The sequence below is a fragment of the Conger conger genome, chromosome 8 (genome assembly GCF_963514075.1).
Source record: "Conger conger chromosome 8, fConCon1.1, whole genome shotgun sequence".
Lineage (NCBI taxonomy): Eukaryota > Metazoa > Chordata > Actinopteri > Anguilliformes > Congridae > Conger > Conger conger.
This window is the reverse complement of record NC_083767.1, coordinates 59,315,011-59,330,396: the sequence shown is the minus strand read 5'-3', so window position 1 is coordinate 59,330,396 and position 15,386 is coordinate 59,315,011. Positions and strand designations below refer to the sequence as shown.

Genomic DNA, 15,386 nt, shown 5'->3' with positions numbered 1-15,386 from the left:
TTGTTGGTATGCCCTCTCCATCTGTACCAAAAAGGCCTTAGTCCGTAACTTACGGTTATTACTATTACTGGCACATTAGCCTATTAGTGTCAGGCATGAAGCGTCTTATGAAATTCCAGCAGGAAAAGCACAATGATGCGTATTGTTGACGCGTAAGCTTTGAGATTGAAACGGGCAGTGCAGGAAGTACTTTGCTGCTGAGAAATGGGGTGTGAAGTACAATGCAGGAAAAATACTTATTTCTCACTAACGTTTGTGAGAAATGCCTGAGGAATACCTAAATACCGACCGTAAACATCGTATAATGTGCCGTGACAAAGTATTTGCCCCATTCCTGATTTCCTCTATTATTGCATATTTCTTACACTGAACGGTTACAGATCTATAGACAAAATGTAATATTAGATGAAGCGAAACTGAGTACAAAACACTGTTTTCATTTCTTTCTTTATCTTTATTTTTTATTAACCATGTGAAAACGTAATTGCCTCCTCAATCAACCGAATGCTAATTACAATGATTGAACATGGCCTTGTTTGCAGCCAGCTCTGTTCAATCTAAACCTTAGTAATATTGAACCTTACCATGGGAGAGAACTAGTAGCTTCATAGTTTCTCCGAGCAGAGTTAGTTATTCCACAATCAAAGGAAATTCTAGAAGAGATGAGAATAAAATACTGTTGTATTGGAAGGGTTACAAAGCCATTTCTAATGCCCTGGGACTCAAACTTCAAACCACCACAAGTGCCATGAACTTCAACTGGAGAACACTTGGAAGTTAGCCTGCCAACATTTCTCAAAGGGGGGCAGCAATAAGATCATCCAGTAAGTCACAAAAGATCTCAGGAGAACATCCAAAGAACTGCTGTTGTCCCTCGTTTCAGCTAAGGATAATGTTCATGACTCCACAAGAAGAAAGAGACTGGGAAAAAATAGGATTCATGGGAGAGTAGCAAGGCAGAAGCCACTGCTGACCAAGGGAGAGATCAATGCTCAGCTCACATTTGCAAAAAAAAACGAAAACTGGGTGATCCCCAAGCCTTTTGCGATTTTTCTATGGACAGATGAGTCAAAAGTGGAAATATTTGGACAAAACAGTACTTTTCATTTGGTCTGGAAAATGCATTTCATGACAAGAAAATCATACCAACAGCAGACATGGTTGTTGTGTGACGGTGTGGGGATGCTTTGCTGCCATGGGACCTGGATGACTTGCCATGAATTCTGCTCTGTACCAGAAAATTCTCAAGGAGAATGTCCGGTCCTCTGTCTGTAAGCTGAAGCAGTGTAATTTGCTTATGCAGCAAGACAATGATCCGAAACACAGAAGCTAGTCCACATCTGAATGGCTGAAGAGAAATTAACGTCCTGACTTGAACCCAATGATGAATGACTGATATTGGCACATAAGCCGGCAGTTGCCATGCCTTTTATGGGATTGCTGGGGTGTTTCATTATGCACGTTGACATAAACAGGCAAGTGCATACTGACTCATACTCCTGGGAGATGCACAAAATCAAAAGGTCTGCGCTTGACCTGAATGTCATTTTGGTGTTTTCTTGGGAACTAAGAATGAATAACAAAACAATGCTGAATCCAAATGTGTATACTCCAGACTAGATATAATGTATATCTATGCTCTGGACTAGATGTCACGCAGGCTTCCAGAGTCCAGTATTATAAGTCCTCTTGCGGACTTGATGAATTGCAGAATTGGGCCGTCCTAGGCACTCCAGACTTCCTGGGAACACGTCAGTTAAGTCTGCAAGACTGGGTATTTGGATTTAGCCATCGAGTTTCTGCGTGTTCATTTGTGTCTGTGTGTCGGTCAGTCAGTCAGTGTAGAGAGAGTGAGAGGGCGCACACTACCCTGGAATCACTGTTAACTCAAGTAGAGAGGGTGTTTATTGCCAAACACAGTACTTGTAAGCCCCAGACTGGGACTGGTCTCTGAGCGTGCACCCTTTCTGATATGGCACTCAGGTGCTAAGACCATGGGCTAGGCAGGGATATCTCAGCGTGTTTTTAAGGATATCTGCGCCCTATGACAGGCCAAAGCAAGGCAAGGATATCTCTGCGTGTTTTTAAGGATATCTGCGCCCTATGACAGGCCAAAGCAAGGCAAGGATATCTCTCTGTGTTCTGAAGGATATCTGCGCCCTGTGACAGGCCAAAGCAAGGCAAGGATTTCTCTCTGTGTTCTGAAGGATATCTGCGCCCTGTGACAGGCCAAAGCAAGGCAAGGATATCTCTCTGTGTTCTGAAGGATATCTGCGCCCTGTGACCGGCCAAGCACCATTTGTTGAAGCGCTGAGGCAGATGCCTAATGTTAAACCCATTAAACAGGATTATTTTGAAGTGGTACATTATTGCTGAAATGCTCTCAAATTCGAATTAAATTGTACCGCCTGCCTGCGCAACTAGAAATTGGGTCTCGCAGCAGTAATGGAGGAAATAATTGTGCGAAATGAAATTGCCTGTCACAAGGGGTACGGCGTGCCGAATGACAGATGAGAGTTGGCGTAATTATTTGGTCTCCTTCAGTTTCCGTATTGGAGCCTTTCATGCCGCCGTCCCCGCACTGTAAATGACACGCAGCACAAACAAGATGGGGCAGTTCACCAGCACTGTTCTGTGGCAGCCTATCAGCTCCGGGCATGCGGGGACAGCGGAGGAAGGGCAGCCGCGATCGATACGGCCTGCCGTTTAATAAAGGACGGAGCGAAACCGCAGGGCAGAAATTAATTCGCTCTGTCTGACACCGTGCTTCTGGTTTATCTGTCCCGTTTTTTTATTTGGACGCGAGCCGATTTTGCGAATGGAGTATTGGAGTATTTTCAAGTCTCTCTTTTAAAAATAAAAAAAAGATATTTGAGGGGGAGATGGAGGGGGGATCGAGTAGTAGCTTGTAGCGAATGACCCCCTCGAAGAGGTGGTGTTGCGGGGCACGATCACTGTGGAAGTGTCTTCGTTTAGTCTATCGATTTGTTTTGACTGGACTGGAGAATCCCTTTAACTTGCCATTGAATAGGTTAAGAATACGTTTTAGTAAGTAACCAATAACGATTCATTTCGGTGCGCCACCCCCAAGCTTTTCACCTGCCCCTCATCTGAACGCCCCATTGAAATGTTCTGGGGGCGCCTCTGCTGGTGGCGGACACTGAGAGATGGACGGGTGGGAGATGGGAGATGGATGACAGAGGGATGAGCCTCTGTGTCGGGGAAGTGAGTCTCTTGGAACTTGCTGCCATTTCTCCACGGTTCCATGCTGCACTGTGACCTTTCCGCGGGCATCGATCCAGAGGAAGCGGCTAGCAGCCAATTAGCGACCCCCCTCCCCCGCTGGGGTAATGAGCCGGTTCGGGTTCGACAGGCTATGTTGGCTTGGCGCATTACAACGGGTTTCGCACCAGGGTGCAGGAAAATGTGCTACTTCCCCCTGAGAAGGTCAAGAGTATGGTTTCTTTCTTTCTTTCTTTTTTTTTGCCCCCAAGAGTGTAGTTTCTTTAAATGGACAATGACTTAATCACACACAGATCGGATCTCGATTTCAGACGGCCTATTCGAAGTGACTCCTGTAATATTTACATGTTAAAGGACCACTGTCACACTTGTTTCAGTTGAGATTATTTGGATTAAATGCTTAAATTATGTGTGTAGGCCTTTTTAATATCACTATTAGTGTAGCCGTTTCCTAAATATAGGGCAAAGACTTATATGGGCAAACGCGTCCATTGACACATGACACTCCCAAAAAAATACGGTAACGTTAGCATACAAATATCACGTAACCTAATTTGGCTAGTCTGAGCGATCTGACTTCGCCGATTTTAGAGGACAAGCTGTTTCGATTTTGACGAAGAAATACAACCGTACCATTTTGAACCGGAATTCACAGAGATATTTACAGAGAAATTGCGTGAGCGAGAGAGACAGACAGCGGAGGACGAGGCAGCCGAAGCTAACAGACGGAGTTTGCATCGCTGCCAATAATAACTTTGAACCCTTGCTACATCCAGAAGTACCTACCAACTTCGTCTGCCGCAGAAGGAGGATTTAAGTATCCACAACCAAGCGGTCTAGGAGGGCAACTAAGCAAGGAGTTAGTAAACCTAGCTAACAAGCTGTATCAATATCGTGGCTGTGGATACTTCTTCCAATTAGTCCTCCTATTGCGGGAGAATAAGTTGGTAAGTACTGCAGGACGTAGCGAGGATTCAAAGTTATTATTGGCAGTGACGCAAACTCCCGTCTCGGTAGGCATCTGTTAGCTTTGGCTGCCTCGTCCTCCGCTGTCTGTCTCTCTCGCTCGCTCACGCAATTCTCCCTATTCCCCGGTTCAAAACTGTATGGTTGTAGTTCTTTTTCGAAAAGCTCGTCCTCTAACTGGGCGAAGTCAAGGCTGTCCGTCATATCGCTCAGGCTAGCCGAGTTTTAATATTTGTATGCCAACGTTACCGTATTTCCGTGGGAGCGTCATGTGATCGCTTGGGCGGGTGGCCATCCATAAACCAGTCCCTGAGTTCAAGGGTGGAGTTGAAGGCTGGAGATTCAAGCCAAACACGTCCAGTGACGCCATACTGACAGTGATTTTAAAAAGGCCTGCACACATAATTTTAAGCATTTAATCCAAATAATCTCAACTGAAAAGAAGCGAGACAGTGCTCCTTTAAGGAAGCTCTAGTTATGTCAAGGCCTTTTATTTATTAGCAAATAATGAATCTTGTCACTCCATGCTTTGAAACGCTTTGTCCAATTGACTAATATTTTCTCAGTTCTTCTCTTCCTAGCTTTCACCATATCTACGCATGACGGGTTTTTTTTTTCCTCAAAACCAAACCGCAGTGCTTTTTCGGTTGTAATCTTTGTTTTTTTAATCTGAGAAATGGTACTGCGCATATCTGCATCAAATATGGTGCAGCTGTAATTTATAATTCCTGCACTCAGCATGGCCTAAATAGGAAAATGCCGATTAATTATTTGTGCGGTGATCTTTGAAGTTAAACCTAAAGGCAGTAATGGAATGCTGATTCAGTCCAATTCAGTCTGCATGCTGCATCACCACTGAAATTATCAACTTTAAAAATATGAGAGAACCAAACTACGAAAATCTTTGCAATTAAGTCAGACAATGATATTTTATGATATGTTAGTCATTAAAGCAGTATTGTTTCTTCTCGGGTACTGAATGGTATGTTTGCTGGGCTCAGTGACGTTGGTGGAGTAATCAGTTCATCAGTTCATGACACCATGAGTGTGCTTACTTTGATAAGATTAGCCATCATCTGCATTTGCAGTTTCTTGTTGCCTGTTAGTGGTGTAATTGGCTAAGGAGCAGTCATTTAAGACTCCTAGATGGCAACCTACCTAGTTAGTGCAAACCTTTCATTAACCAGCCTGCTTGTGATTTCCTTACCCATCAAAAAAGCTGGTAGGTATTTGGCTGGCTACCGAGACTAAAGTGTGCTGTGTGAAAATGTTTATTGTAACTGAGATTATTATAAACTGCTGCACTGGTGACAGGGAGCAGACTGTACGTGGAAAGATGGAAAATGGGAGCAGGTTTCTTCATAAACTGTCCCTGGCTGTATGATGCTGTAGCTGGGCAAAATATTTATATTGCAACTGCCACCAACTTGATGCATCACAGTGCATTTCCAATATCTGAGTGAGAATCTTTGATGCAAATGAATAGTTAAAAAAAAAAAAATACACCTGTTGCTTTTGGAAAAGGGAGGATGTTTTGTTTTAACTGTAAACAAAAACTGCTTGCGTTGCGAGACTCTAACTGGTACACACCCTTTCCGGAATACCAACCACTGGGGCACTGATCAGAATCCTCCCCTGTTCTGTTGTCTTTATCTCTCCATCTCTCGCTCACACACACACACACGCACTCTCACTGCTCAGAATTTCAGTGAATACTGGTTTTCTCCCTGCAACCTAATACAAGTTGAGAATAAAAAAAAGAAAAAAACTGATGTTTGGGGGAACTATCACACATTGCATAAAATAATGATACGCACCACTTGGCCACATATATACTGCAGTATCTGTGCTGAATGCTCAACCGGTTTATTGAATTTTCGGGTGTTTGATGTAGATGTTACTGATCGAAGCAGTTTGCATGAATGTGCGTTTCATCTTCTTAAAGTTGCAGACACAAAAGAAAAATCTATAAAAAAAACTGTCCCTTTCTCTCTGGCTGCCTGTTGATGAAGCACTTAATAAAACGGCCACAGAATGTCCTTAATCGTGCTTAATAGGGTGCCTGTTAAATCAATTAGTTCTATTTACTGCATTACACTTTAACCGAATGAGTAAATCAGTTCTGGCTGAGGGAACAAAGGTTTATTCCCTTTGTTTATTTAATTTGTTACTGCCGTGGGGAAATTCTCAGGGGAGGTTTGTCTGGGGGAGGAAGAAAGATCCGACGAATGATTGCACCAAAAAATGTCAGGCCAAACGGGAAAAAGTGTCTTCAGCCAAGCACCGGCACCGCTGGGAGAATAACAGCCATTATCGACTAATTGAAATTGAATAATTATCTTTTTCAAATGAGATATGAATGATTCAGCCCCTATGTAGGCACCCACACACACAGACACACACCCACACTGCGTAATTGCTGGGAGGAAGGTAATTTGCAGTGAGCTGTATTGTGGGCCGTTCTTGCGTGTGAAGTACGGACCCGTCTGGGTTTTCTGATCTGATGGGAACCAACGCAGCTGCCCGTGTGGGTGTTAGACTTCCTATAAATAAAGGAAGGAAGAACGGCTCTCGTTTTTTTGGATAACTGAATTTGCATAGCACAGTTATGCAACGTCGTCTTTAACCTCCACTAACCACCATTCTCAAAACTAGTGTGATGTAGAATCTGTTGCAGTTAATACACAATTACATAACATGCAGGGTGCTCGTGAATGCTGCTTCACCGCAATATATATTTGGACGATGTCCATGTGCCTGTTTGTGTTTTTATTGAATAAATTCTGGATTAATAAATGATAATACTCTCGGTGACCATACTTCTTTGGTATTTATTAGACTTGTTTTGTAGACTCATTGTTCTTCTGCTACTGTAGCCCATCCACTTCAAGGTTTCATGTGTTTTATGTTCAGAGATGCTCTTCTGCATACCACTGTTGTAACGTGTAGCTATTTGAGTTACTGTCGCCTTCCTGTCAGCTTGAACCAGTCTCTGCGTTCACGGGAGGGGTTTGAGCACCTGTGACCTTTTGGGAAATACCGGCTGGAGATTCAAGCCAACGTGTTTGCCCAAAGAAGTTTTGCCTCTCCTGAACAAGTCATTTTAGCCCACAGAACTGCTGTTTTTTGTTTTTCGCACCATTCTTTGTTAAATCTAGAGACTAATGTGTGTGAAAAATCTTTCAGTTTCTGGGAGATTCAAACTATCCCATCAAGCATCAACAATCATTCCACGGCCAAAGTTCTTCCCCATTCTGATGTTTGGTCTGAGCAACAGCTGAACCTCTTGACCATGTCTGTATGCTTTTATGCATTGAGTTGCTGCCACACATTGACTGATTTAGATATTTGCAATAAAGGTAATAATCATAATAATAATAATAATTTGGTATTCCGGTAATAAAGTGGTCACTGACTGTATATTCACATTTGATGGGGTTTCCCAGGGTTCTTTTTATGGAAGCAGAGGGGATGTTTTTTGGGGGGATTTTTCTCAAATGAGCAAAAAAACAGTTTTGAATATAACCAAGTACAAACTAGACAATGGGCTCTCCATATTTACAAATGTTAAACTCATATACTGTAACTGAATTACAAATTAAAGTGCTACATGGGTTGTTTTGCATAGCCAACAAAATGCTGGTCAGAGCTTGTCAAAAAATGATACATGTCAATAAATTGCACGATAGTTGTGTCATACAGTAATGTTAGAATTTAGTTCCATTGTGGTTTTGCCAACACTTATAGCTGGTTCTAACCTACACCATTTTAATTTGTTAAATTGAAAGGTAAAATTGGCTAATTTGTCAGGGGCCTCTGCTCTGCTCTATGTCCCCTGTGTTTGCCATTCATGTAGGCCTTTTCTATTTCTGACTCATTAACTGTGTGAGCTGCACGTAAACTGTGTCACTCAGTCAGTCACGAGACCCGCTCGATAACTCGCCCTTTGTAACGCATTGCCTAAGAGTTCTCATGCCGCTGTAAATTGAGAAACAACCCAACAACGTGGGTGAAGTAAGTAAAATTGAGTACGCGTAAGCTCGTCAGTTCTTCTTGCCCAGTCAATGTCCTTGGAAAAATACTGTCTTTTATGATTCTAGTGGAAAAATTAGTTTCAGCTTCTCATGTTTTCTTTAACTTTTTACAGGGTTTTCTCTCTCTCTCTCTCTCTCTCTCGGGTCTCTTGTATTTATGCAGCTTTGCTCTTTGTTCTTTGTCCATCTCTTTCAATGTCCTTTGCTTGAATGACTGCTCTCCATCTGCTGCAGTAATTAAGGAAATACCAGGTCTTCACCGGTATGTCAGAAGCCCTGAAGGTGCTGGGACAGGCTTACAATAATTGGCTTTTTTTTTTTTTTCTTTTTTTTTTTTTTAAACGTATCCCATGGGTTCCGGGATCACATGTACTTGCCGGTTCAGTTGCATAACCCAGGGCTTAGTGCTGTGAGGAGTTGTGATCTGGATGTTCTCCGTCTCTCCCAGGCTCGGCAGCGAAGGCGGGCGGGGTGCGCTTCTCCGAGGAGGCGCCCGGCGCCCACTCCCACGTCCACTTCGAAGACAAGCTGCACGACTCCGTCGTCATGGTGATTCCAGAAAAGGACGGGAACTTCCTGGTCAAGGTTCGTGGCTGTGCCGCTCGGGGAACCATTTCCCCACCGCCTGGTGTTAGGGCCTGTAGCCCAGTGGTGAAGGTACGTCACACCCACCGCCTGGTATTAGGGCCTGTAGCCCAGTGGTGAAGGTACGTCACACCCACCGCCTGGTATTAGGGCCTGTAGCCCAGTGGTGAAGGTACGTCACACCCACCGCCTGGTATTAGGGCCTGTAGCCCAGTGGTGAAGGTACGTAACACCCACCACCTGGTGTTAGGGCCTGTAGCCCAGTGGTGAAGGTACGTCACACCCACCGCCTGGTATTAGGGCCTGTAGCCCAGTGGTGAAGGTATGTGACACCCACCACCTGGTGTTAGGGCCTGTAGCCCAGTGGTGAAGGTACGTAACACCCACCGCCTGGTGTTAGGGCCTGTAGCCCAGTGGTGAAGGTACGTCACACCCACCGCCTGGTGTTAGGGCCTGTAGCCCAGTGGTGAAGGTACGTCACACCCACCGCCTGGTATTAGGGCCTGTAGCCCAGTGGTGAAGGTAAGTGACACCCACCACCTGGTATTAGGGCCTGTAGCCCAGTGGTGAAGGTATGTGACACCCACCGCCTGGTATTAGGGCCTGTAGCCCAGTGGTGAAGGTACGTAACACCCACCGCCTGGTATTAGGGCCTGTAGCCCAGTGGTGAAGGTACGTAACACCCACCACCTGGTATTAGGGCCTGTAGCCCAGTGGTGAAGGTACGTAACACCCACCACCTGGTATTAGGGCCTGTAGCCCAGTGGTGAAGGTACGTAACACCCACCACCTGGTATTAGGGCCTGTAGCCCAGTGGTGAAGGTACGTAACACCCACCACCTGGTATTAGGGCCTGTAGCCCAGTGGTGAAGGTACGTAACACCCACCACCTGGTATTAGGGCCTGTAGCCCAGTGGTTAAGGTACGTAACACCCACCACCTGGTGTTAGGGCCTGTAGCCCAGTGGTGAAGGTACGTAACACCCACCACCTGGTATTAGGGCCTGTAGCCCAGTGGTGAAGGTACGTAACACCCACCACCTGGTATTAGGGCCTGTAGCCCAGTGGTTAAGGTACGTGACGGGGACCCGCAAGGTCGGTGGTTCCATCCCGAGGGTTCAAAGTTATCGTTGGTCGGTGATGTAAACTCCATGTTCGGTTTCTGCCGACAGCCATCGCCCTCGATCCCATTCGCAGCAGCAAAGGCTCTCCGTCTCAGTGTGCATGGTTTCACAGTTCCCACACGGACACCAATTTCTGTTCCCACCTCTTTGCTCTGTTAGCTCCGATTGCTTCGTCCTCCGCTGTCTGTCTCTCTTGCTCGCTAAATTCCTCCTCTGTAAATTCCATGTTCAGAACGGTAAGGTTGTATTTCTTCGTCAAAATCGAAACGCTTGTCCTCCGACTCAGCGAAGTGAGGGCTTTCTGCTCGGGCTACCCAAGTTGCGTGATATTTGTGTGCTAACGTTGCCGTATTTTTGTGGAAGTTTCATGTGATCGCCTGGATGGGTGGCCGTCCATAAACCAGTCTCTGCGTTCAAGGGAGGGGTTTGAGCAGCCATTGCCTTCTGGGAAACACAGGCTGGAGATTCAAGCCAACATGTTCAAGCTTAGAAGTTCTGCCCCTATTTAGGAAACGGCTACACTGACGGTGATTTTAAAGAGGCCTACACACAGAATTTAAGCATTTAATCCAAATTATCTCAAGTGAAACGAGCGTGACAGTGCTCCTTTAACTTTATGTCTATGACCTTTGACCTTTTGTTTTGCATTTGACAAGATGATCAAATGTTCCAACACCATATTCAATATTCAGTTGTTGGGGGCATATTGTGGGCAATTTCTGGCATATGGACTTGCCTTTTATTATATTATGAAATGAGGAGACCCAATACCTGCGAATTTTGTTTCCGATTGGCCCAGAATGTTTTGGTGTGCAGCGAAGTGTATTTTCGATACTTGCACAAGTTTCGAATGACCTTTGGCTGGCTTTACTGCGAATGTGTTTTCATGCTTCAGACCACAAACGTCTGAATATCCTGTTGCCTGCTGTGGTATCAGTTGAATGATGCACTTTTGAAATCAAAACTGACTTATCGAGTAGTCTTGGGTCAGACTACCACAGAACGCTGTACACATTTCCTTGTGTCGCAACATCGCACAAGAGCATGTGTCATTGCATTTCACTGCATGTCATCACAATTTCCCGCCAATCAAAGTGCAGTCATATCTCGGCGAGTTGAAAATATATTGTGTCTCGTAGTCTGGAATTGTGGTTCGGCGGATTTTAGGATTAAGGCTTGCAGCTGCTCTGGTGGCAGAGGGATGAGTCCCCTGTTCTTTGTCTTTTAATGAGGTCAATAACAATCTGTCGATCTGTGCATGAATACACGCCAACTAAAACCGTCTTGCTTCAGAAGTATTCACGCTATGAAATGAAAGGGGAGCTGCAGATGTTCATATCACAGGGGACCTGCTGATTTCTGAGTCACTGGGTGGAGTATTGTGGAGGTGATCTGTGAAAGAAAACGGGCCGGATGATGAAACTGGAAACACAGTGCGTCTGGCAGGATTTTTGGTTGCTAAGCGGCAACCTCTTCCCCAGTGCATCTGATCACCTGCGCTGGGTCTTTCAGTTTCAATGCCCCCCCCCCCCTCCCTCCCCATCAGCTATAAACAGTTTCAGGGCACCCCTTTTCTGCTGCTGAGTCACGATTGGTCAGTAGCTATCCGTCACTGCTCTGCCGATCTCTGTGCTCGTATTTGGAACCCCGGTTCTGTTGTGCATCGGTCATGATACCGCTCAGGCACGTCCGAAAGCACGCTCTCACAGAAGAGACCCGGCCACCACCTGGAGTGGAGACGCTGTGTAGCCTAACCCCCGCCATTGAGTGCACACCCAGAAATTATATTTACATCATATTTACATAGGATTTACATGGGCGTGTAACATTCTGCACTTTTATCCAGACTCACTTGCAGGATTGCATAATCTTAGCATAATGCTAAATGCCTACAGCAAGATGGAGTCTGAGCATACAGGGTGTTAATTAAAGGTTAAAGGTGTGAGGATACAGTGTTCGATGTTGAGCTAGTGAACCTGGAATATAGGCTGTGCTTTGATCTCAGTGATAAGTGAGCCAAGGTGCAGTTCCAGCAGGTGTGTTTCCGCTCTGCAATGGGAGATGGATGCAGAGTCTGCAGAGAGAGTATCCATTACGTGCTCACCTCTGTGCCTCACTCAGGTGAGGATGAGGACCGGAATAGTCCAGTTCAGAGGTGTCATTGCTGGCCACGTGAAAATGCATTCTGAATCTGGGTCATCCGGTGTTTCCCTGGGACGGATTGCGGGCAGTTCTGTCATTTCAGTGCCTATAAAGAGGTGTGGCGTTAAGGAGGCCCGTAATCTGTGCCGTCCTGCCTGTGGTTCACTGTGCTTGCGTATGCCATTGCACAAGTGCAAGCCAGTCCTCTTGTTACCTGCCAGGTAATGGCGTGTCTGCCATTTCACAGCGAGTGTCGTTCATTGTCTTTGTTCGATGATTGGTTTATGAGCTCGCTCCGTGTGAAGCTAGCGTGTAATTTGCATGAAAGCGGTCGAGTTCTCTCCCGCAGCGATGCATGCTGGGTAAGACGCTGAGCCTGATTTATTTGGGAAACTGTAATGGAACGGGTCATGCCAACTTGGCAGGGACCGACCCTTTTTACGACGCTGACGAGTTGCTGGGCAGAGAAGTGCTTATCGGCTATTCGTACGGATGCCTGCTAAGCCTCTAAACTGTCCTTGATCCTGCTGTGTTTGTTTAATATTGTATTGGGGGAAATAAAACGAGACGATAATCATTACCGTAGATCAGCCTGGCCTGACCGGCTAGGATTGATTCATGCCGCATGACAAAAAAATCTCCTTTAATCTCTCAGATCTACACTGAAGGTTTAGCATGTGTGCCAATTTACTCTCAAAAGAATCCCTCCACCGCCAGCCCACGAGTGTGTGATCGTGTCTCTGTGTCTGTGTGTCTGTTTCTGTCTCATTCTCTCTCTCGCTCTCTCTCTGTCTCTCTCTCTCCCTCTGTCTCTGTCTCTCCCTCTCTCCCTCCGTCTCTTTGTGTGTCTCTCTCTCTCTCTGTCTCTCTCTCTTTGTCTCTCTCTCGCTCTCTCGCTCTCTCTGTGTATGTGTGTGTGTGGGCTTTTGTGCGTGTCTGTGTGGGACAGATTTACCGAGCTAATCCCTGCTTGTTTTGTGGGTTACCTCGGCATGGGGGCAGGGCAGAGTCCACCACTGGAGTCATCCTCGGGTGGAGCAACGCAACATCGAGCGCTTCACATTCGGGGACGCACACGCCCTGCGAAGGGCGCGGCCGGACACGTACTCCCCGGGACCCGGGCACTCTGAGACACAGTCTGCGTTGGAGTGTTACCTCCCCGACTGTGTCCAGCATCTTCGCTGAATCCGTCACCTTGGATGCCCTGTCACGAGCTGTTTCAGAGCTGGCCTGTGATTTAGTCAAGTTTCCTGTCATTTGATTGGTTGGAGGGGTGGGGTGGGCGGTGGGGGGAGAGACTGCAGGCAAAGCACTAAAACTGAAAGATTAGTCCAGTGCGGCCCAGTTGCTCTACTTCAGAATGACATTTCTTGTGATTTCAGGTCTCCGAGCACCACTTTGCCATCGATAACGTTATTAACACATCGCCCGTCGCGAGCTGGCACTCGCACTGTGGGCTGAGAAGTGAGGCCGCATAAGTGTTGCTTCATCAGGCGATTTGTTTCTCTCGCGGTGCCTAATCCACCCCTAAGCTCTCGCGCCTTCTCCCCGTAACGGAGCCAATAGGCACAACGGTGCACTGTGAGCGTGCGATTTCACCCGTCCGCGGGAGGGGGAAACCGAGCGGGTCGGTGGAGTGATGAAATTCTGTGTGCGGGAAGAGACGTGAGAAAGAAAGGCGCGCCGTGGAAACGGAGCTCGTGTGGGAGGCAGAACTGGAGCGTGTCCTGGCTCCGATACGCACCCCTTTTCTCTGAAGTCTATGACTAAGAGGTCTTCAAGTTTTTGAGACATTCCTTTGAAGCCAGCAAGTCCCACAAGAAAGTTCTCACACTAGCTCTCTCTCTCTCGCTCTCTCTCTCCTTTCTGTGTCTTATGGGAAATCATTTTTTAACTGGAATGGTGTTCGCATATTAGTTTCATTTCCTTTTTTTTCGATGCAGAAAAAAAGCAAACTGTCAGTAACCCTCGCCTACTCTCATTACACTGATATCGTCTCTGTCATAATTGTGTGATTCGCCAAGTGCTTCCTGTCACCCGTGTTGACCGCAGGTCGGCTTCCTGAAGATCCAGCACAAGTACGAGATCATCTTCACCCTCCCCGAGACGGCAGCGCTGGGGAACGACGTGTGCCCTGCCCCCGTGCCAAACCCCCACCTCCGCGTCACCGACGTCAAACTGGCGCCCGAGGGTAGGTATTATCAGGACATTCGGCCCATTCGGCCCCCAGACCAGACCACATCACACACAGCACCAGCCCTGGCCCCCCATATCCACACGTTCACTGAACCCTGCTGGAGTCTCAACGCTAAAGGCACAGCAGGTACGGTTTTTGTGTTTAAACATTGTTACAAGACCATAGTAAATCCCTTCCTATCGTTGTAAAAAGGCTCGCTGGTATGTCGACTCGCCCCTCTGCCTGTGGCTTATAGTCCTTAAATTCGCCGTTTCAACGTCAGCGTGTTTACAGGGAAGCGGGAGGGATAAACGGCGTTGTGGTTTGAGCGTGTTTGTTGCTGCTATTCCTCTCTTGACCGTTAGGAGGCCTGTAGCGTAGTGGTTAAGGTAAATAACTGGGACGCGCAAGGTCGGCGGTTCTAATCCCCGGTGTAGCCACAATAAGATCCGCACAGCCGTTGGGCCCCTTGAGCAAGGCCCTTAACCCTGCATTGCTCCAGGGGAGGATTGTCTCCCGCTTAGTCTAATCAACCGTACGTCGCTCTGGATAAGAGCGTCTGCCAAATGCCAATAATGTAATGTAATGTAATGGAATGGAATGACCCATTGTACCTTTAAAGTGGGGTCAATAGGAGCGTGCTGGCCGAGGCAGTCCATTGGCCAGTGCTGCTGTTGGGGGCGTGACTGCTCAAACGGCCTGGTTTGTCACGGTTCGAGTTGGGTCTTCAAATTGTGCAGCGGAGAGTGGCACCACCAGGTGCGAATGTGTACAGCATTTGTACGCTGTAAACAAACACCACGCTACGCACTCACACACACACACACTCACACTGGAGGGGCCGGCTTATTTTCACTTTGAAGTCGGGCCGGCCGGCGCCTATAGTGCGTGATAATTTTCGCTCTGGCGGAGACGGACGCCGCTCGAGGCCGTGTGCGTTTTCACTGGTCGTCTGTTCCTGTTCTAGGTCGCTAACGCAGAACCTGAAACCGGTTTTGAAAAACGTCCAAACCCCGTCTCCCTTCCTTTCGTGCGACTTACCGTCCCGTCGTCACTCGGCGCCTGTGAAGTGCAGACGGAATTTTAAAAAGCGGGGCGAAAAACACGACGTTCTCAA

General features: G+C 46.8%; 1 protein-coding gene across 2 annotated transcripts in view; it reads left to right on the top strand.

The window, feature by feature from the left end:
• The window catches only part of adissp (adipose secreted signaling protein), a 32,872-nt gene that overhangs the window by 10,557 nt on the left and 6,929 nt on the right, over positions 1-15,386 (top strand). For both annotated transcript variants that reach the window (XM_061252564.1, XM_061252565.1), the window contains exons 3-4: positions 8,692-8,828; positions 14,146-14,284. In XM_061252564.1, the coding sequence (XP_061108548.1) occupies positions 8,692-8,828; positions 14,146-14,284 (276 nt within the window). The remainder of the gene's footprint in view (positions 1-8,691; positions 8,829-14,145; positions 14,285-15,386) is intronic.